Source organism: Rousettus aegyptiacus, unplaced genomic scaffold, assembly GCF_014176215.1.
Source record: "Rousettus aegyptiacus isolate mRouAeg1 unplaced genomic scaffold, mRouAeg1.p scaffold_m13_p_4, whole genome shotgun sequence".
Taxonomy (NCBI): domain Eukaryota; kingdom Metazoa; phylum Chordata; class Mammalia; order Chiroptera; family Pteropodidae; genus Rousettus; species Rousettus aegyptiacus.
Window position 1 is genome coordinate 150,705,278 of NW_023416307.1, and position 24,307 is coordinate 150,729,584.

The 24,307-nt window shown below is 38.1% G+C and overlaps 1 protein-coding gene and 1 pseudogene across 8 annotated transcripts in view; one reads left to right on the forward strand and one right to left on the reverse strand.

Moving 5' to 3' along the window:
* ULK4 (unc-51 like kinase 4) overlaps positions 1-24,307 on the reverse strand; it is a 364,809-nt gene that overhangs the window by 234,652 nt on the left and 105,850 nt on the right. For all 8 annotated transcript variants that reach the window (XR_004950599.1, XM_016163283.2, XM_036219850.1 and 5 more), the window contains exons 23-29: positions 18,733-18,866; positions 17,205-17,326; positions 17,001-17,057; positions 12,067-12,118; positions 11,867-11,961; positions 1,495-1,546; positions 1,275-1,398 (exon numbers count right to left, since the gene is read on the reverse strand). Coding sequence is in view for 7 of the 8 variants with exons in the window: in XM_016163283.2 (XP_016018769.2) it covers positions 1,275-1,398; positions 1,495-1,546; positions 11,867-11,961; positions 12,067-12,118; positions 17,001-17,057; positions 17,205-17,326; positions 18,733-18,866 (636 nt within the window). In the remaining variant the exon portion in view is untranslated. The remainder of the gene's footprint in view (positions 1-1,274; positions 1,399-1,494; positions 1,547-11,866; positions 11,962-12,066; positions 12,119-17,000; positions 17,058-17,204; positions 17,327-18,732; positions 18,867-24,307) is intronic.
* LOC118602382 lies at positions 7,953-8,071 on the forward strand (annotated as a pseudogene).

Genomic DNA, 24,307 nt, shown 5'->3' on the forward strand with positions numbered 1-24,307 from the left:
AATGTGGGCAAACTTCAGATATGAAGAAATTTTATTTCAAATTCCATGTTAACAAGCTCTTACTAAACTGTGAAGTCCTATTGGAGGAAATCCTGTCTCTTTTGGGGGAGGACATCTCAGGTCCTGAGAATGCTTCTCCACAAGTTGTTAGGTGGCGGATATACAAAGCACATCTTTTAAAAATCATATTTGTACGAAAACTACACTTTTAGGCATCTCCTTGTCAGAATGATACATATAATTGTATATAAACACAAGTATAAGATGGCCTTGAAAGCATTAATTAATCCCATGACACAAGATTCTTATATGTACCCACATAAGTGCAAACCACACACTCACACTTATACACACTCAGGCGCCACATAACGACGGGGATGCGTTCTAAGAAATGCGTCGCTAGGCGATTTCGTCATTGTGCGAACATCACAGAGTGCACGTCCACGAACCTGGGTGGTCTAGCCTACTACACACTTGGGCTATATGGGATGGCCTACTCTCCTGGCCACAAGCCTGTACAGCATGTAACTGTCCAAAAAAACATGAGGTTAGCTCTCCACGGTCGCCCCATTGCGTGTGTGCTATGTGAGCAATGGAATAAGAAGGAAAAGATAACCTCTTTCTGTTCATTAGTTACTTGTTCCACCATCACCTCACCGAAAGAAAGAAAGAAAGAAAGAAAGAAAGAAAGAAAGAAAGGAAGGAAGGAAGGAAGGAAGGAAGGAAGGAAGGAAGGAAGGAAGGAAGGAAGGAAGGAAGGAAGGAAGGAAGGAAGGAAGGAAGGAAGGAAGGAAGGAAGGAAGGCAGGCAAGCAGGCAGACAAAATCTTGTTTTCAACTAAACTTAATTTCCACTCCAATAGTTTGGGGAGAAGGAAGATTTCTTTCCATTTCTATCATTTCTGAGTAGGACCAGGAAAAGATACAATTTTATCTACCAATAGTCTTGTAATGTTGACCTTGAATAATGATTCTCACCCCTCGAGCCATGAACACCTTTAACTTGGCATAATCTCAGATTCATGTGTCTTGCGGAAAACAAAAAAAAAGCTCTACATGGATATTTTTGAAGATGGACTGCGATTCTCCTGAGTCACACGCAGTGTAGTGGTCACTGCCTCTGTTTCTTGACCTCTTTTACAGCAAGTACGTAAGCACATGGACATGATGAATACAAGGACCTCGAGACGCCCAGCGCCATCGATGGACCGAGTCTGACAGCGGCTTCCTGGACATCCCACAGTTGTGTGTGTGAGTGCAGTGCACGGTACTTACTGGGGAAGTAAGACATCTCTAATGAGAGCCAGAAGGTCGCTGTCAGAATCGACACTGGCCTCCTGGTGCACAAGCAGAGACGTGGTTTCTGAGAGCAGCCGCAAGCTGAAGAGTCTCCACTCCACTGGAAAGGAAAACACCACCAAGAATGTGACTACACGGAGGCAGAATGAACACAGGACATGTGACTGATGGAATTCTCATCGATATGGTCACTTACCATTTTGGCTTCGAACTAGGGAGACCAAGGGCGGCAGGATATAATCAACAACCTAGAAGAAATATGTTAAAGACTCGGTTCAAATCTCTGTAAACACGAAACTGTTATCAGCCACTATCTACGCTTTTTTCCATTGACAGAATCACTAATTACTGGAGTAAAAAGAATCAACAGCTAAATTTATCCTGGATTTAAAGTCTGCATGACATTTAATAAACTACCAAGCTCATTTAACTCTGAAAGAGTGCTCCGGTCAAAATGACATTATGATCAATCAAACAGTAATTTATCAAAACCTTCAGGGTTTATGAAAGGAACTTTAGTACATAATGCAAACTCTGACTGGCACGGGTTGACATTAAACCATCAAATTAATATATATGAACTGGTGATCGTTACTCAAGTGTTAGATAAACAACGATCAAAATGTTGGGGGTAAAGAGACACATAATCCTCATGTTTTGTCAAATACATCAAAGCGCTATGACAAGTTAATCTTGTTTATTTTTAGAAATAGATTCAAAAGTTGTAAATCCACTATACAAACCACCTCTATGATTTCCTAGTTTTAACAGAGGAGCACAATCGAATATGACTTTAAACCTCCAAAATAATAAGTTTTCTCTTCCAAATGAAAATGGGCAATGAAGAAACGACAAAGCTCTTCCAGTCTAATTTTGAAACCTACTATCTCATTTAATGAACTATTTTGGTGACAATAAACAAAATTCCTGTTGTTTACAACTAAATTTTTTCCTGCTCCTCTGAATGTATTTGTTCTCTCTACACTGATAAAAAGGCAGGAGAAGCTGTTCCCAGACCAGCCACACCATCTTGCCGTCTACACCAATGAGACGATGCCCTGTACGGGTGCAGCTCTCCACTCATGGGGGGTACCTCATCGGTGGTAACCTGTTCTAACTCCACTTCGCATAGTAAATTTACACTTAATAATATATCTCAGATATTTGTACAAGAACCCTAAAAACCAGGGATTTTTTGTTTATTATCTTCCATTAAGTGATGTCTTATCACTTAAAACAAAAATGTCACGTTCCACTAAGGAATTCTGAGAACCCGAAATTCCGGTTACATCGAAAGCAAAAATGATGCAAAGGAAAGAAATATCTCCCACTGTTAATACCTCTCGACATGATCGACACCTATCTTAAAAGTTTAGGAAAGTATGCTAAGAAAAAAGTAGGATGGAAACACTGATCTACGTGTCCAACTCAGGAAGTCTGCAAAACAATAATTAAGCACCCAAAATAAAAGTTAAAGCAAAAATATTCTAACACGTCTACAACCACCAATTAATTCATATAACTAGAAAAAGATACCATTTGCAACAGCAATAAAATTCTAAGGTCTCTATGATATCATGACTTCTACAGAAAAAAAAATATAGATATAAAACAGTCGCAGCTGAACAGCCAGCCTCTGCTTTTTCTTATTCGAGTGGTCCTCGGAAACACCTTCCTCTCTCGCTGAACCATCCCTGTTCCATCCCGACACGGGCACAGCACACGGTCCCCCTTTACGGGCTGAACTGAAAGGCCTTCCGAGTCCCCAGTGTGTAAACCAGACTTGGCCGAGAGTTTGGGGTGATGAAGATTTTATAACAGCAACACCAACGATTTAAAACTGAGTATTAAACACCCTGCGTTTAGTCTCCTTTTAATCACCTGCAACTCTGTCCTTCTCCCTTCACGAGCTCTTTTTTCTCCAGCACTGGAGCCTGACTCTTCTGGGCCCCCCTCGTGGCTCCTGTCCACTCCCTCTTTTCTAATCTCCCCCGCCACCCAATGCCTGCTCACTAGGCAGACAAATTTTAGTTACACTGGCACCCCCGTCCCCTTTGTCCATCCTGGCTGCTAGGTCACTCCTACTTACACAAGAAACAGAAGTCCAATACAGACCCTGATGATTATGAGAAGGTCAGGAAGACACTGAAGGCGACAGCTTGTTCTGTCTTCCATCAGACCACATTCCCAGGGAAGGGGCACCTACACGCAAAGAGGAGGGTCCCCTCCACATAATCCGAGACCCATACTTCCTCCCGGAGAGGAAGGATTCTCTCTTCCGAATACAGGTTTAAACATTATTTTATATTTTCTTCTTTAACACCCATTGGTTTTTATCTAAAATTGTGGATAAATTTCCTTAGGACCTGAGAAGTTTCAAATCCTGTATCATACATACACACAGAGAATGATTATTAATTAATCATGCGGCAGAAACTCCCTTGACTTAAAAATAATATTTGGGGAGCTCAGCCTGAGTCATGATGAAGCTCAATCTCCGTTTTGAGAAATCACATTAAAATGACAGCCTTTAATGATAACCCAATGCCAAATAGCAAAAATACGATAAGGAAGGAAAAGGGGACAAAAACCTAAAAACCCCCTTTACCAAATCATTTCCAGGTCACAGTGAGGAAACCATGATGGCAACACCTGACAGAGTCTGACAAAGAAAATGTTCTAAGCCTTCGCTTTGGCGCGGCTTGGCTCATGCATACCACGTCTCCTTGTTAAAAAGAAGAGGCTGAATCAACTAAGACAACAGAGGAATTTTAATATTTAATGCTACTGGCATTGCTTTCTTAAATAAAGACATATATCTGTGCATTTAGGACCTGTCCTAACAACAGAGACATAAGGACTCTTTGAAAATGCAGATTCCCAAGTCTAGGGGATTTTTATTTCTTTGCTCAACAACTGGGTGACTACTCATTCGAAAAGTGTGTGTGTGTGTGTGTGTGCGCGCGCACGCGCGCACAGTACCTACTACTAATGATCCCCAAAGGCATGTCCCAAAAGAAATGAATGTCTGTGACTTGGGATGTCAAAGACAGTTCTGGCACATTTAAGCTAAACAATCACGAATGCACTAAAATATCTAAATAACACATCATGAAACCTTATTTTGTTTGCTCTTAAACAAAGTCATTGATGCCCAAGATGATGCTTTGTTTATAATTTAACAGACTTATTTTCCATTTTAAGAAACGCTGTACATGTGATACTGAAATTCAGCAGCTTTAACCTGTAAGTAACCCACCGTGTAACCATATTCAAATTTTCTTCTTTTCACAAAGAAAAAAGCAACAATCTTATAACTATGAAAAGTATATTTGCAAAATTTAATCATTTATGATGAAAGCAGGGTTCATTGTCTGTTATTTTTGTAGATAGGTGTAGATAGGTTTTTGTAGATAGGTGTAGATAGGTTTTTTAAAATTTTACTGATGAAAGTAGATCATTTGAAAACTGAAGTTCACCAATCTAAGCACTCACTTAAAATTCTTATCCTGTATTTGAAAATTAATCATCGCTTCTTTCATTTCAATACACCTTAAAAATCTGGTGCAGCTGACAGCACAATAATTAACATGTTCTCACCAACCGCTGGTCCTCTGTCCTTTCCTGTAATATCAAACAAACAAGAAAAATGTGCCAAGGACATGACTTCTATCCCTGCCAACGGCAGAGCGGGTCATTCAGGGTGCCCCTTTTGAGGAGAACTAGGAAAACTAGACATGACATTGTTTAAGTCTTCTTTATAACATTAAACATCTAAAGAAGAGATCAAGGTATTCCCAAGGTCACATCAGGCTGGCAAAAATTCAAAACCTTACAATACACTATTGGAAAGACTGCGGGCAAACCAGCACCCTCGTGCGTGGCCGGGGGGGAAGCAAAACAGTCCGTGAGCCCGCACGTGAGGGCTTCCGGCAGCGTCTAGCAAAACCACGTCTGCATTTGCCCTTTGATTCCTCAGTCATCCTTTTGGAACTTGCCCTGAAGATCCACCTCCAACAACAGGAAAATGCATATGCACGACGTTATTTGTTTATAACTGAAAAATATGAGAGACTACCTCAAACACAGGAGACGGGCTGAACAACCTACAGCATACACACGCACACAATGGAGTTCTATACTGTGCTCATGAAGAATGACGAAGATCTCCATGAACCGATATGAGGTAATTTCCAACATCTATTATTAACTGAAAAAAGCAAAGTGCAAAAGAACAAATACAATATGTTATCTTCTGTAGAAGAAGGAAGGGGAAATAAGAAAACATACATTTTGTTCACAAAAGTAAACATGAAAGGGATACACCAGAAAGCAACGAAGCTGGCTACCTGTAAGACTGGGGAGGTCAGATGGAGCAGTGAAGAAAGAGAAGAGATATATACCCAGGGGAAGGGAGAGACACCACTCTGAACACATCTTTGTAGTTCTAACTTTTGGAATCGCGTAAATCTTCTACATATGCAAAACGATAAAATCTAAAAGGATAAGAAGGGGGGGGAAAGAAAACCTAAAATTGAAAACAGACTAAAAAAAAATCAACTATTTCAAATGAATATTATCAGAGGGGAAGAGGGGAACTGATCCGAGTGCCCTATGAACACGGCATTGACTATACCCCTATTGTCTTGCTTGAGTGACACGTGGGAGGCGGAAGGGAGGGGGGAATTCTGCAAACAAATCCTGATTTCGTTGTGTTTGCTTCTGTACTGGTTTGGGCGAAGCAATTTCAGAGGTATTACAGGATTAAGCAAATGAGAACATGTGCTGATGTTGAAAGCCAGAATTTTTACAGAGGAGGAAGGAACTCACAAACGTGGAAATGAGGAAGGCAAGAGAAAACGATGTAGGGATGGATTAAATTTGAAGATATCGGTGGGAACTCATAATGTCAAAATACGTCTGTGTGAGTGTGCATGCATGTATATGTAAGTGTGCACATGAGTGGGTAATGTGTGTGTTCATAATGGGCATATACATGTATATATTTCCCAGCTCTGTTTCTTCAAATGTCCTAGAAGCTAAAACATCCCTGGAGACACTTAGTTCCCTGACTGTGGTCTTTAACACCAAAAGGGAACCAGGGCTCCTCAGAGAAATGACGGATGCCAGGGCGGGGTACTCACAACCTGAGGCAAGACTGTCTTGTTGCAACAGAAAGTAAAGAATCGCACAAGAAATGCTGCGGTATGTCTCCAGGACACAGGAGACAAGGTGAAAGGGTTTACACCGGCCAAATCTGGATAATTTGAGTACCAAAAAAATTACAGTAATGAAGCTATTGATAAAAACAAGAATCTGCGGTAGACAGAAAGATGTGACATCCTAATCCTAAAACCTGTTGATTTGTTAGCTGACACAGCAAAAGGGATTTTTCAGATGTGATTACGGATCTTGAGTGAGGTGTTTATCCTGAATTATACAGGTGGGCCCAATATAATAAAAAGGGTTCTTCTACGAGGGAGATAAGGTCAGACTCAGAGAAGGAGATATTAAGATGCATCACACAGCTGTGAAAATGGAAGAAGAGGCCGTGAGCCAAGGAACGCGGGCAGCCCCTGGAAGCTAGAAAAGGCAAGGAAACAGATTTTCCCTAGAGCCTCCAAAAGGAACGCAGGTATACTGACATCTTGATTTTAGCCCCAAAGACCCATCTTGTCCTTCTCATCTCCAGAACTCTGGGATAATAAATTTGTGTTGTTTTAAGCCACTAAATTCTGGGAATTTGTTACCATACCTAAGGGAAACTAATACGAGTCCATATCAATGATTAATTGACTGATAGGAATGCTCATTCATATCGGTCAACTTTGCAAAAAAGTAGACTTACACTTACCAAGTTCTAAACACTTTTTTATTTGTTAAAAATATCTTCATATTTCTGTAAGCTTTTTAATTTAACATACACACACAAAAGTGTACTTACTAATCCTAAGTATATATCTCAGTTAACTTACAAAATATAAACACACTCATGTAACTAACTAGCTCCCCTAGACTGAAACAGGCTATCACCAGGACGTTAGAAAGCGCCCCCTGTGGCCCCTTCCAGTCACCGCAGTCCTCAAGGGTCATCATTATCCTTACTTACAATAGATAAGCTCTGTCTGTTTTTAAACTTAATGCAAAATGGATCATGATATTTTATCTCTGTTATCTTTGTCCCGGTATTAAGTTTGTGAAATCTAGCCATGTTCTTAAGTGGAACTGTATGCAAATCATTCATTTTCTTTGCTGCATATTACCCCATCATGTGACTAAATTTATCTACTTATCCATTAGGTTGCTGATGGGCACTTGTACAGTTTCCCACTGGGGGCTCTGAACATCCTTATGTGTGTATTTAGGTGAACACATTTTCCTGTTTCTATTGAACGTACATCCAGAGGCGAAACCGCTGAGCCACGGAATGCGCATTCAACTTCAGCAGTCACTACCAGTTTTCTGAAGTAGCTGTCCAACTTCACTCCCACTAGAAGCTTCTGGGAGTTCCATTTGCTCTATATCCTCATCAACTCTTAGCATTAATTCAAAAATTCGATTTAAGTTAAATTACTCAATATTTATTAGCCTCTAGCCTTTGGTTTAAAAATGTACAAAAGGACAGGTTTTTTCTTCATTTAAAAAATATTACTAGTCTATGGCCATGCCATTCCGAACATGCCTGATCCTGTCTGATCTCAGAAGCTAAGCAGGGTCAGGCCTGGTTAGTACTTGGGTGGGAGACCACCTAGGAAGACCAGGTGCTGTAGGCGTAAAAAATAAAAATAAAAATAAATAAGGGATTGTAAGCTGTCAAGGTCCTTGCAATCTGTGAGGCCAACCAAAGGTGGCCTCGCCAAAAAAATAAAAATTAAATAAAAACAATAAAAATAAAAAATATTACAGCTTAGCATATTTTTTTAAGTTAAAGAAAAGGAAATATATTTGAGGCAACTTTTATCATTATTACCAGAATTTTCTAATAAAGGATCGCCTTTATTTTTTTCTTTGCTATTATAACATTTTTTGAAACCACCATGAATGGAACGAATTCTCTGTACAAATCGAATCATTGTGGTATTTGACTGCTCTGTAGGCCACACTGATGACTTCCAATGCTGAGGTACTAAATGGCCTAAACTCTGGGAAAAAATCTGAGTTAAGCACTTGTGCTCAGCAAGAATTAAATGCATGCAACCACTTCCATATAATAAAGTATTGATCTGCAGCCTTGAACATACTTTGTATAGCATTTCGAGCAATGTTATGCTCCTTGGGGTGCTAAATCTTCCATTTCATGTATTCTAGTCATGCTCAAGAAGTGGTAATTAGAGGATTTCCCATGAGTTATAGCATTAAAAAATATTTTTATAAAGCCCATGAGCTGCAATACCTTTCTTATCATAGCACGTTCTGTAGTTTCAGAGATTATTATAATAGCATTTCATGATTAGAAAATAAACTAATTAAATATCTATTTAAATGTAAGTACAGATATTTGTAACTTCTGGATCACTACAAATTATTCACGGGTTATTACTCATTAAAGTAAAAATCAATAAGCAACATTTAAGCAAATACTAGCTCAAAGGAAGACTAAGAAATCATTGCTCAGAAAGTGACTACAACAAACAGGGTTTCTGTTAATAGTGGGTATAGTAGTTATTTGAATTAACTCTCACTGAAAACAATAAAAAATGCCAGATAAAACATAAAAGAAAAACATGAGACCCCTGAAAGAAAACATAGGAATAAAGCTCCCTGACATGGGCCTTGGTAATCATTTTTAGATACTACACCTAAAGCACAAGGGGCAAAATCAAGAATAAACATGTGAGACTACATTAAACCAAAAAGCTTCTATACAGCAAAAGAAACCAATGACAAAGTAAAAAAGAAAATCTGTGGAATCCAAAAACATATTTTCAAATCATATATCTGATAAGGGGTTAATATCCAAAATATATAAAGAATTCACATAACTCAATAGCAAAAAAAAACAATAATGCAAAAATGGGCAAAGAATCTGAATAGACATTTTTCCAAAAATATGCAAAAAGCCACTAGGTGCATGAAAAGATGCTCAATGTCACTAGTCATTAGGGAAATGCAAGTTAAAAACACAAGATAACACCTCATACATGTTAGAATGGCCATCATCAAAAAGAAAAGACATAAATGCTGGCGTGGATGTTGAGAAAAGGCAATCCCTGTGCACTGCTGGTGGGACTGTAAATTGTCATGACCACTATGAAAAACAATATGGAGGATCCTCAAAAAATTAAAATTAGAACTACCATATGACCCAGCAATTCCACTTCTGGCAATATTTCCAAAGGAAACAAATATTCTAATTCAAAGAGATATCTGCACCCCCTTACGCACAGCAGCATTATATACAATAACCAAGACGTGAAAAAAACCTAAGTGTCCATCAACAGGTGAATGGATAAAGAAACTGTGGTATGTGTACACACACATACACACTCACAAATATACACACAGTGGAATATTATTCAGACATAAAAGATGAGGAAATCCTACCATTTGTGACAGCTTAGATGGACCACCAAGACGTTATGTCAAATGAAATGTCAGACAGAGAAAGACAAATACCATATGATGTCATTTATATGTAGAATCTTTAAAAAAGAAAAAAGAAACCTCACAGAAAAAGAGATCCAGAGGCAGAGGGTGGTGGGAGAGGGAACAGGAGGAAGGTGGTCGAAAGGTACATTTTGCAATCGTAAGATAAATAAATACTAGGGATGGAATGCAGAACATGACTATAGCTAACACCGCATGATATACAGAAAAGTTATGAAAAGAGTAAATCCTAAGAGTTCTCCTCGCGAAGAAAAAAAATTGTTCTTTACTCTTTTTTCTTTTGTATTGTCTCCACGTGAGATAATGGACAAACCCACCGCAATAATCATTTCACAATATATATAAGTCAAACCATCATGTCGTGTGCCTTAAACTTGTAAGTGATGTATGTCATTATTTCTCAGTAAAACTAAAAAAGAAGATAGCCTCTTTGTAAATTCAGCTTTTAGTAAGTTAATATGCATGATGTAAATTTTAGGGTAAGCAGTAAAAAAAAAAAAAAAAAAAAAACAGAGCATAGATCTAAATGCCAAGCTTACCTAGAGAAAACAATTCAAAAAGTTAGTCAATAGAAAAAAAGTAGGAAAAGAAAAAATACGTGTGACAAAGTCTGAAAGGATGAATCCAAATATATTAACAATTACAGTAAATATAAATTGAGTACATGCTCCAGTGAAAAGTTAAATATTGGTCAAAATAGATTTTTAAAAAATTATATGATATTTATTCAACACAGATCTAAAATATAAGGCTAGAGAGATGTTAGAAGGCAAAAAAATGAAAGAATATATATCAGGCAAATATTTAGCACAGAAAAGCATATGTGATTATATTAAGATGGGGCAAAATAGACCTTAAAGCAAAATGCATTAGTAGAAATAAAGGTCACTTCACAATGAAAAAAAGGTCAATTTCATAAAATGACATAAAAATTTAAATTTAAATAGTATGGCCTCAAAATATATAAAACAAAAACTGACAGCACTACGCAAGAAATAAATTCATAATAGTCTTAAAGGAGATTTATACACATCTCTCTAGATACTAAATGCTACATACTAAAACTTGTGGAATGCAACTTAAACTGTATTTAGGAGACATACTCTTAAATGCATATATTAGAAAAAATGAAATATAAAAAATTCACAAATTAAATATTTATCTCAAAAAGTTAGAAAAAGAATGCATGATAAATCAAAGAAAGGAGAAAGACATCAAAGATTAGAGCAAAAATTAATAAAACAAAAAACATACGATAGAGAGAGTAGCAAAACTGAACACTGGCTCTTTTAAAGTTAATAAAACTAATTGTTTAAGAACAGAAAAGGAAAGAACAATAGAAAAATTTTAAAAGAAGATATTATTTAATTATAAAGACACTTTAAAAAGATGGCAACAAAATATTATAAACTTATTTATGCCAATAAATTTTAAAAACTAAAAATCAAAAAATGACTTGAACAAGCACTTCATGAAAGAGTGTTCTCGAATGGCCAACAAACATTTCAAAAACTATGTGGCCTCATTAATAGTCTTGATCGCACAAAAATTTAAAACAATGATGAAATATTGCTTTATATCTATCCATTAAAAATTCTGAAATAACAAGAGTTGGAAAGGATGAGATCGGGTACTGTACTTCTCGTATGAACGTAAACTTGTACCACCTCTTTGCAAAACACTGTGGTATTTTGTACACAGGCTGAGTTTGCATATTTCCTATAACCATTAATTCATTCCTAAGTACATACCCTAAAAATAATGCATGCTTATGTAAAGCAAAACACATAAACAAGAATATCCATAGCAATATATTTATAAATGCCAAAAACTAGATACAATCTAATGCCTATCAAAAATAAATAAGTAAACTATGATATATGCATATATTCAGATTTCTACAATATGCAGAATTCCCAAGTAAACAAAAAGTGTCTTTTTCAAAAGCTACCGGAACTGACCGTAGAGCAGCAGTCTTTCAGTAAAACAGGGTACTGTATTATTGCTTCAAAAGTCGACAGTGTAATCTTGATAAATTCTTCCGATGCCATCAGTCCTAGGAATACAGTTAATTATTATAGGAGTGTACTTATTACATGGTCAAAATCACAATATCAAAGTACTTAAATCAAGGACACAAAATGTCCCATGGTCTGCTCACCTACGGCTCCATCTATGTTAGTTTCTCCTGCATCTACCGATTTAATATGACTCTGTAAAAAATAAAAATTTTAATAAATGGAGATTTCAAAATAACTTTGAAACGAAAATATAGATAATGTTTTACCTCAAACCACATACTGTTCTTAATGAGGTAACTCATGAGACATAAAGTACTATATACATATCATGAACAATATAAAAAGAGATTTAAAATATGATCATATGAAATAGGACATATACATTATAAACTATAATCATTTTAAACATACAAATCCTTATCGACGAGATTTAATGTTGAAATAAATTCAATAGCGTTATAAGCATAGAAAAGTCAACCTACAAAAATGAGGATAATTCAATGGATACCAACCATTTCCAGTGATATGCCACATTCTCACTCCCTTGGAAGTTCCTGAGAATGGCAGCTACCCAGGTAAAACAGTCGTCTCAAGAGAAGGTCGATCAGGTGAGAGTGAGGACAGAGTAAGAGGCACTGGAGATTCCAGGAGAGAAGGGAATGTATGAACGGTCATGTAGGTAAGTGTGAAGGTACGTAAATTAGGAAAATGAACTAGATGTACCAGTGTGCAGAAAAGGCTCACTTGAGATGAACAGCCATGAATTTAATGTGAGACCAGTTATTTTCATTGTGTTTTTCTCTAGCCATATTTAGTCACTCAGTGCAGGGGTGGTGTGGGTGGAGAATTAAACTGAACCAGGATTAGGGTTTGCCAGAGGTGGACAATGGGGGAAGAGATGAAAAAGGGGGTTACAGGTGTATACAAGGTAGTGATGGGGGCTGGACCGAGAACTCCAAGCTGAGTAAAGAAAAAAGAGAAGTTGTGGGGCCATGAGTGGCAAGTGCTCAGAACAGCAGGATCAAAGGGCTGCTAGAGACAGGGAGCAGAGGGAGTGAGTAGAAATTAGGGGTGGGGGCCAGGCAGTGTGATGCTGGAAATACGTTCAAGGTGTGGGCAGCTGTGGGAGAGAAAGACAAGCTCGTGGGCAGAGAGGTGTGTGAAGAGCTGAGAGGCTGTGTTGGGAGCGCCCTCCACGGGGATGCCCAATTCTCCAAGAACAGGAATGAGAACAGCACCGGGAGACTGACAGTGAGCCCAGTGCTGAGACCCAGGAATGAGGGGCAAAGATCTGGGGATCTGTAGATGACCACAGACCGCGGGGAACAGGCTGTCTTACGACGGGACGGTGCGAGCTTCAAAGCTGGGAGACTTAGCAGAGGAGTAAAAAGGACGGCCGGCTGCCTCACAGCTAGGCTCACTGGGTGGAGGCGTGTGGGGTTAGAAAACGTCTCCATCTAGAGGGAAAAACAGACAGCCGTGCCTTGAGGCCAGACGATACTACTGAATATTATCCAGCACTACTTCGAAGAAGCTGAAAATAAGTTACTATATAACATGTTGGGTATATGAATTCATGGTTGAAAAAAAGGAAAGAAAAAAAAAAAACAAGAACATTTATATAACAATGATAATATTTTGAAATATACAAAAATTCACTCTTATTTACTACAATTGAAGTCAAAAATCTATCAACAAAGCAAAACTCACTTAAAACAAAAATCTGCAGAGGGCAGGAAGTATGTCTTTTAATAACTATCTCAAGGCCCAGGATAAGTAAAGATTCATGAATGATGGCAATATAATTATATTCTTGTATGAAAAGCTATTGGAACAATTTCATCATTTCTTTTCTCTTTTATTTGAAAATTTGAATTGTAACACTTTTTTGCAGAAAACTATAACCACCACCACACAACCATCGCAGCTTTATAAGCTAATGTGGCCAGAACTTAAGAACCAACACAACCAAGTTCTCTTCCTCAGCTCATTAATCAAGAACGTTTTACAAAAAGACATAAGAAGCGCAGTGAACATTAGGTTAATGCACATCATGAGTTCCCGAACATATTTCCCCAATGTCATTACTGTCTGTTTCCCAGTCCAATTTAATGGGGGCCCAAAAGAACTATGGTATTCACCACAGAATTTCCCCATCACACTTGCCTAGATGCTTTCCTGCTAAAAGTATCCCTAGATTTATTTTTTTTTTTACTGGCGAGGGAGACAGGTTTGATGATACACTGCTTCTGCCAATAAGAAGTGAAAACAGCAATTATCAGCTGTGTCGTCTCTCTCCTGCTTGAAGACTTTAAAAGCTTAATGATGGTTTACGTGTACCCTGCTAAGTCGCTTCCAAACACTAGCCTCTTTAAAATATAAAAAGATCAAAACTTCACTTTACGCGAGAAAAAAAAAAAAAAAAGTTTACAAAAAGTTAATTCCTATATTCGCACCTCCATTTATAAAAAATATCCTGAACTTTTCCATCCCCAAAATAACAGATTTCTATAGGTCAAACAGGCAAACCATGCAACAGTGCCGGGATGAAGACTGAAGGCAAAGGGAAGCATGATTCTAGCGCCGTCTCCAGCCAGCTCTTTGAGGCCCCTTCTGATGAGTGGAGAGCACCCCATCCATGGCTGCGGCCTCCACGCCCAGCCGAGGCAGCCAGCAGCTCCCGGGGAGCGGCTTCAGCTGAAGGCCAAGCAGTTCTTGGCAGCAGCTGGCCGCTACTGGATACGGCTACTAAGAATGGACCGAGCCTTGAATACATCAAGTCAAACCATGTTTTTAAAATATAAAAGGACAACAGACCTACCATAGTACAGTGGCTACTCTACCAGATACATCTTGACAAACACTGACGATGGTATTTGTCTCCAGACTGAGCATAAAGCCTTCAAAACACAGTGCCAGGTGTAGACACATGTGAACGAGCTGCTCCCTCACGCCACCCGGACGGAGACGCACTGCACTCTGGGCAGCTTCACAAAGCTGTTCTGTAGACTCACTGATCTACAGAACGTCTATAGCTGTGCAGCCAAAAAAAAAAAAAAAAAAAAATTCCAACCAGTTTAAGAAGCCTCAGTTTAAACAAAATTAAAAGGAATTATTTTAAAGCAGAAAACTCAAGAGGCTATAATAAAGCTCACTCATACTGTGAGTTTTTAAGGGGCTGCAGGATATTGGAAGAGTTAGTTGATTGAACCTCATGGCATCAGTAGGGCACTGTGACTTCAATAATTTTTTGGCATCTTCTGGAGAGATTATGAACCAACTCACAGAAGCAACAGCCAACACTCGACAGTTTGTCATAATGTGCACGAGAACTGTGTGGATAACTAAATCCAGGTCCTTCATTTAGTCAATGCTTTATTGGCGTTTTATCAATGCCGTCAACACTGAGTATAAGAAAGACGAGCACACTGCCATGGCCAACTACCAGATGTGACGAGAAAAATGACAAAAGAATTCTGGGACTGGCCATAATTCAAACTAGGAAAAAGGCCTGAAGAGAGCTAAAAGACCCTTTCCATTTTACCTGCCTACATTCCATCTACTTAAGTGACATTATAAGGGAAAAAACTGATAAAGATTTTCCGATATCAGAATGACCTTTGAACCGGGCAAGTCACTGTCCACTCCATAAAAGGACCTATACTGAGAAGGGTGAACAGAGTGTCCCCGGCCCCCACAGAGCACTCTCGCTCCCGGGGGGAGGTGACAAGGCCCCTCTTCAAGGTCCTCCTCTCGCTTCGCAGCATAGCATCACGTGGGGCAGAAGTGTTTTCCCTGAAACGTGTATGTGTAACTCCTAAAAGCCCATGAAGACTTCTGCGTTGAAAACACTTGGTGGCTGCTTGAAAACCTAAGGCGAACTCGGTTAATGTAGGCACAGAAAGGTACTACACCTGCGGAACAATGAAAGAACAAACACAGCACAATCATACCCATCCCGAACAAACATTGTACCAAACCACCGCAAAATATCGGTGAGCTACAAGGGCGAAATTACTATTTTCTGCTATCGATATGTAGTACAGTAGAATTATAAATAAAGAATTACAGCCATGCTAAAATGATACCCATGTTGTACTTAAAATCAGATTTAAAAGCAAATTAAAGAAGGTAGTAAACAGAATTCTAATAACTTGCAAACTCATGAGTATACAACCAAAATGATGCACTTTGTAGAATCTGGGATTCAAGGCACTAGGATGATAAAGATTTAAAGCTAAAAGTCACTGACTTTCACTCAACATTTGTACTTAAAAACTTCATGCTTCACCCCTATGATGAACCTTCTAGAAAAGTATATTCACGTTTGTGGATGACAATCACTTTTTTTTAATCCAAGCTAACAATAAAGTTGAGATGTTTACTTCATTTTAACTACATACCACCATGGCATTTCGAAAATCTCAGTTCGGTGTTTATTATTAATATCTAAACAAGACTGGAGATGCTGTGTGACAAATGTCTTAGCTTTGTTTTTGAATAGCTCCCCATTTCAGCGATGATGTATACTATACGTAGGCCAGGCAAGGGGAAAAGATAACATAATTCAGAACCACAAGCTGAACAAAAAGACTATTTTCTGCAAGCAAAAACTGAAGTGAAATATACTACAACGGTTTATTTTTCATGGCCACCCATTTCATAAAGAAAAAGTTAAATTGAGCTTAACGTAGAGAAACTGCACATAATTGGACAATGTAAGCCAAAGTGAAAAATGATAAGATACTCCTAGCATTTTGTTTTCACCAGTTTTGTTATTTTTGATTTTTTTTTTTTTATAACATTTAATACCGAAATCTATGAAAGTGTTTTCTATGGACTTATTTACCCTACTTGGGGCTGTCTCTGAACAAAATACATTATCGGGAGAGAATGCATTTTTCTCAAAATGTCAAATTTTATTACAATCAACAGATAAAAATATAAAAAGGTCACTTCCCTAGAGACAAATAAATACCACAAGGATTTAAAAATTACCTCATTCTGACACCAAATCCCACAAACAGTACAGTCACATTTTTATTAGAAACATGAAAAATTCGGTATTACTCACAAGAATACTTCCATAACTGAAAAGAAACTCTTCTGTTACAACTTGAGGTCGAAACACCTGCGTGATGAGAGTTTCTACAGATTAGATCTTGAAAGCCATATGCAAGAAAAAAAAAAAATGAAAATGTTTGGTCTAGGTTGGCGTTGCTCAGCTCTAGTTTACAAAACAGGGAGTCACGATTATTTTTCTCTTACAAGAACGTACCTGAGAAGTTACAAGGTGAAGCACTATGGGCATCAGGGGGAGACACATCTTCAGCTGCTTTGCTTGAACCGTAGAGGGGTGTTTACGACCAGACACGTTAGCCAAGGCGTTGAGAACGTCACCTGCAAAGCACATCGCGGAGCAGCACAGAGGTTAAAAACCACGGGGACTTCGGGACCACTGGTCACTGTGGGAAGACTGATGGGCTGACAAGACTGCTAACATACTGGATGGCCAAGTAAAAGAAGTAGGTAGAAGCCATGCTGCTATTCTACTCACAATACTGAGATTATCACAAAATGTATGTCCTCTGGGGGCAGAATGCATAGAAACTTGATCTCTCATCTAGAAATTTAAAACAGAATTTATAAATAATATGGTGAGGTGGTGGTTTTAAAAATGATTTTTCTTCCTTTTTTTTTTTTGTATTTTCCAAATTTCAAGCATAAGCACCTATTACTTTTGTAAACAGGAAAAAAAGTATTAGAAGTGATAAGTGAATAGATTATAGATCACAATATTTAAATAACAGAATAAATGGGAATAAAAATAGATCAATTCATAAAACTTCTCATTGGATGGTAAGTCCAACAATAAATAAAACTAGTGCTGTGGACATTTGACTATTATCATCATATCTAGGATGACTCCAGTAATATGAAACTCAACTACCAACTGACCAGAATGAGGCCTTAAGGTGGAAGATTAAAGAAAGGTTGCAATCCAAAATAAATTTTGAAATGCTCTATTTTCAAAGGCAGGCAAAATAATCTCCCGAAGTATCGGTAAGGAGCAAAATGGTACTGTCCATCGGCCATGAAGGTATTTTCATTGCTCTGATTTAATATTCTGAATTTCGGAGCACATTTAACATTTTAAACATTTCTGGTTTATAGCTACATCTGCTGGAAAAGCATGGAATGGGATTTAAACTAAATATACACTTTCCTTAGATTATATTAATTTTTGCAAATAACAATGAAATGGGGGATTAGTTGCATGCAATAAATATCTTTTGCAAATCATTATTAGTTTCATTTAAACTTTTTCAAACCAAAGAAATTTTCAAACTTTGAATTTTAATATCAAATCTTTAATATTAAATGTTAATGCCTATGCATTTTAAATTATTTTAATAACAAATAAAGGTGTGGCTCTAATCTGAAGGAAAAAATTTTTTCTTCAGAATTAGGCAGAGAGAAATCTGAAGACAAGTTACCCAAAATAATGGCATAAGTCCAATTTTAAACAATTAAAATGCTTTTATTTATTTTCCAAAATCACCAGGTTACTGCAGATGACAACGCCACGTGACCTTTAGCCCGTTCACTGCCTCAATCATGTCAGTGATGCAAAATAATTAGGGAAAAAAGATAGGGCACATTTAAATCCTGAAATGACACATTCGAGAAAAAGTGTCACTGCGCTCGCCTGCAATAACAGACCAGCACGAATAAAAGGTGACGCCTAAAAGCCAAGTCACAGAAAGGCAAGCGGCAAAGGGCTTGAGGACAAGACTCCAATTTACCCAGGATTCGCGGCAGCTCCTGCACGATGTGACGGATGAGGAGGTCCAGGCATTTGGACAGGTACTCATTGCCACTCTGCTGCTCCTTGCCTGGAGTGGTCTTTCTGCTGTCTCTCTCGATGTACATCACCAGTCTACACACGGGGAAGTGCAACAGATTACCTCTCGGGATAAAAGAGCTGATAGCATCTGTCCAAAAACGCAACCAAGGCAAGCGTTTCCAGGGGGCACAGTCCCAATTACGTTGACATTTAGATTTGTAGCAACTTGTCAGGCACAGTCCATTTCTGCCTTAGAAAAATCTAAACATTTACGTAGAAAGAATATAAGACAACTGATACCTCTGCAGTGCCCTGATTGGCCCATGAAAATAAACCACATTCTCCACATGATGCGTGACAGGCAAACAAAGGCCTCTGGACACAAGACGGTTCTTGGTGTTTCCAAGATTCAAAGTGGAACCACAAGTTGTCTGTACTTCTGTTGTCATTAGTATTCAACTTGCTTTGAAACACAGGCAAGTCACATGAATTCCAGTTCTTTCAGTAAATAGTACACATAAATGCAAAGAAAAAGTTTCATTCTAATGCTTCGTGATAGAGCAGACACTATCTGAACATCCAGAGTTCACACGTCCTTTTGTCCAGTAGTTTCATAATATCTGCCTTTTAAAATTATTTATTCTTCAAACCACTGGCATCCAAAATTTAGCATCAATCTCCGAACCAACTATCTCTGACTCAGAAATAGAGATCATACTGGACCATCACTCTAGATACTTAGGGTGTTGTTCATAAGTTCTAAACCAATCTTTCAACCCCTGTGCTGGACCCACCAGTCATCTCTCTAAGTTCCCATACCCCTTAACTCTCTAAAGGGCAATGAGTCCACTGATTTCATCAGGCAAAGGCCCCTTTACAGCATCCTCCCTTGCTGGACTCCCTGGCCATCATCCATCCCTCCAGCTCTGCTGTAATCACCCATCCCAGTCAACTTCTAGTCTCAGAAAGAAATTCCAAGCAACTCCCACCGTAAACTGCAAAAAAGTGTTTTTGTACATAATACATACACGTAAAATATACTGAAATCTTAACACTTAGATTTACGTGGCTCTCTTAGATTTATTCATGTTTCTGCTTTTCTGCTTACTATTATTTAGAGCCCTACCTGTGAACACATAGGGATAAAACTAAATAAAAAGTTTAAGTTCAACATAAGCCAGTTAGCATTCTCTGTTCTAGTTTCTGATTACAGCCCTAGCCACACTCTAACAAATGTGACATTGGTCAAAATGTAGAGAAAATAAAGATGAATCAGCAGAAATATATCAACACTGTTCAAAGAATTCAGAGCACAAAACTTCTTGCTAGTGAGTAAACCAAAGAAACGGGACACCACCATTTCATGGTAAGTGAAATCCCAAAACTTCGGCCAGATGAGATGTGATCAAATGGCTGGGCCCAGCCTGACATGCCACCCTGGAGCCCCCGGGAATCCGCAGCACAGCACACCACGGCTGTGGCCCGCAGCTTCCCGGAGGACAGCAGGGACTCCGAGAACCTCTCGATTAGCCGGCACCTGTTCCGCCAGCCCCATCTAAGGAGCAGGACCAGGAAACACCAGGGACATGGAAACCCATCTTCCTTGTCTGCTTCTGAAGATGGGTTACCCGACATTGCCCTGCCTCCTCTCGCCGCCTGCAGAACAGCTTTTCCAAAGTTAAGAGATTGTGGCATTTAACCGCATCTCCTCTCAGACAAGTCTTTCAAACTCCCCTTAACCACACCTGCTCTTGTTTCTACTCCTGTATTCTACTGTGTGTGACACTTCAACTTCCTAGGAATCTCCACTAAATCTACAAGTTTCTTCCAATCCATCTTTCTTATCGTTTCTTTCGCTTACTCCCTGATTCATTCATATCCCACCATCTCCCCACCTATCCAGCTTTGGCTTGTTTTCTCTCCTCTCCAATCAATCACACGGTCTTCTTCTGGTCCCTCAAAATCAATACCACCGCTGGCAACAAGGTATTGCCTCTCTGCCAACATAGATGGCTCTTCTCTCCCCTCCTCGCTGGTGAACTCCTATCCATATGTCATAATTCACTGACTTTTAGATGAAATCTCTCCAAGATACTATCTCACAGCATAGAATACATTAAGGCCCTCATCCGACTGCGATTTTATAATATATTTTTGATTATCTGATGTTTGTCATCCCAGTAGATTTAAAAATACATATCTGATTTTGCTCACCACATCTTTCCACTTCTGGGCCCAGTTCCTGACATGAAATAAGTTCTTATTAATAAAAAAATCTTCTGCTTAGAAAGATATGCCATGAACGAAATCAAAAGACAAACAAATTGGGATGGGGGAAATGTATTCGGTACATCGACAGATGAATGGGTAATGAAGATATGGTATAAACATACAATGGAATATTATTTAGCCATTAAAAAGGCAAGAAATTCTGCTATTTGTGACAATGAAGATAGGACTTAAGGATCTCATCCAAAGTGAAATAAGCAGAAAAAAAGTAAAAATTGCATGGTATCACTTGTATGTGGAATCTTTGAAAAAGGTAAAAAAAAAAAAAAAAAAGGTCAAACTCATCGAAACTGAGAGTAGAAAAGTGGTTGCCAGGTGCCAGGGGGAGCGGCAAGTGGGAGAGGGTGCTAAAAGGGACAGAGCTTTAGCTGTAATTGAATAAGGTCTGGGGGGCTAATGTCCAACATGGTGACTACAGTTGATAACATTGTATTATCTGACTGAAATTTGTTAAGAACTTAAATGTTCTCAAACACACAAAAAAGGATAAGTATGTGAGGTGATAGAAATGGTAAACAGATGGGCAGAATCCTTTCACATGTATATGTATATCAAAACACCACAATGTGCACTTCAAATATCTTGCAATTTTATATGTCAATTATACTTCAATAAAATTAAATTTCTTGAGAGAGAAATAAATTGGGGAAAATATTTCCAACTCCTATCACGAAAGGCTAATATTACATATGTATATATACACACACACATACATGCCTCTAAGATATCAATTAGAAAATGACTAAGAAACCAAGAGAAAAAATGAGCAAAGGGTAGGAAAAGGTGGTATATAGAGAACAATATATAAATGGCCCAAGCAAAAAGATGCTCCACTTTGCCCATGAGAAAAGTATATATTAATTTTTTTTTTTTTTTGCCCCTCAGATAGCCAAAATTCAAAAATTTTGACAGCAAACACTGTCATCAAGATCTTGAGGATACTGACTCTCAAGTACATTGCTTGTGGGAATGTAACTTCATGCAAAATTTCATGGAGAGTCAGTCGGCAGTATCTTCAAAATTAAAAATCTAGGAAGTCCTCCTCTGGGAAGAAAGTATTCTGTAGATATCCTTGTATACATGGGATTACACGTATTCATATTTTTCTGCTTATAAAAGTAAAAATTTGAGGAGGAAAGGTTCCAGCAAAGGAGTACGGGTTAAATAAAATGTGGCTCATCATACAATACGGCCATCAAAAAAAATGAGGACGCTCTCTGCATATCACATGGAAAGAACTATAAGATACGTTGTTAAGTAAAACAAAGTTCAAGAGTAGGCTTTTCGTGTAACGAGAAGAATATAATCCACATTGCATTTGCTCAGATTAAAAAAAAAAAAAAAAAAAGAAAAAAGAATCCTGAAAGGATATATAAGCAACAAATAATGATGCTTAATTTTGCATGATGGTGATCTGGGGCCATGAAGCACAAGGTGGGGTATCTTTCGCATTTTGAATTTTTTGGTTTTTGAACCATGAGTATGAGTTATTTCTTCAAATTTAAATATAAATGTTTTTAAAACATGAAGTAATATCATTGTCCTACAGAGCCGATTTAAAAAAAAATAATTAGGTGATGTAATGCTCAATTACAAAAATGATAAATGCTGAGTCAGGCAAAAAGACTACCCCCCTCTGTAAGATCTGTAGAGCTAAGCCTTCTCTCAGTGCCTAGCGTCAGGCTGACTCTAAGAAAGAAGTAAACCAATGAGAGAGCGCCACAGCAGCACGCCGAAACTTCATTAAGGTCTGTGGCCCATTACAATTGCTATATTTTTTTTCTCCTTTCCCTCAGCAGGGTCAATCTTTTAACTTGACAATATTAAGACAGAGCTATCAGCCAAATCTGTATATAAGTCTCCGCTCTAGCACTTTCTAATAGTGTGATACTGAACAAATGTCTTAAATTCTTAAAAGTTTCAGGTTTTTGGACAAAATGAGATGATAATGCCTATCTTGTAGGACCGATAAGGATTAAATGAAATAACAGCCTGGGGCATGGCACAAGGTAAACACTCGAGAACTGGTAGTTGCTATTATTAATAACAGTTATCATGAATTATTAAAATTAATTAATTATTACCACCACCAAACTCAAAATACTGCTTTCTTGATTGCATGGATCTTAAAAAGAAAATTCCCAGAGAAGGCAACCTCCACTTCCCATCTGAGACTCTGGCTCACGAATAAATCACCATGGTCAAAAGTCCTGCCTCCAGCTTCCCCTGCATGTTGTAACACTGCCTCAGCTGATTAAAACGAGTGGGTGTGTTGGACATGGTCCCACAGTGTAGCGGTTAACACGTCTGCTTTACATACAGAAGGTCCTGGGTTCACACTCCAGCGAAGCCATGGCCCATGGTCTATGGGCATGTCACCCTGAACAAGGTCAATGTCTGATCTTGAAAGCTAAGCAGGGTCGGGCCTGATTAGTACTTGGATGGTAGATCACCTAGGAAGACCAGGTGCTGTAGGCATAAATAATAATAATAATTAATAATAATAAATGAAAAAAAATGATGATTCAAAAGTGGGCCTTTTTTCCTGTTCTGGGAAATCTTCAATTTAAATAACAGCTATCCTAAAAGCAGAAGACAGTGAAAATGGAAATGTTTACCTTTCAGAAATCAGGGTATCCAAAAGAAATCCTGACAAAATTTACAGAGTAAAAAAACCAAATTCACACTTCTCTATAAGGAGTCAACTTTTCTCCAAAATTTAAATTATTCGTGACAAAATTTAATAATATGCTGCTTAATTACTATAGTTTAAAGTATCTTTAAGGTAAAAACTACTCAAATAGTTCAAACACTAGTACATGCTGTTAACACATATGAAAATATCTATTACCTCTGCTGGGAGAAGTAAAAGACTGGTGGGACCATAACAATATAAAACTAACTCTAGAATAATACTCCATCTCTCCCTCCTGGGATGCTCTCCCGATGCCTTCCCATTACAGGATGTGTTTACACAACCTATAGAATAAATTCACTTTACTGACAAGGGAACATTAGTTACTAAAAGAATTCACATTGTAAGGAGAAAATAAAATGTGAAAACATTTGAGCATAGTGTCCATAAACACTTTACAATTGCTTTACAAAAAAACGGCACATATTTCTTAGTGTTCTACAAGGGTATCGAGTTAAAAAGACCAAGAGTAAATCAAGTAAACCATAAATAAGATCTAGTCCTTTTTTCCCCTAGTACTTTTAATAGAATTATTTCTCTCCAGAACATG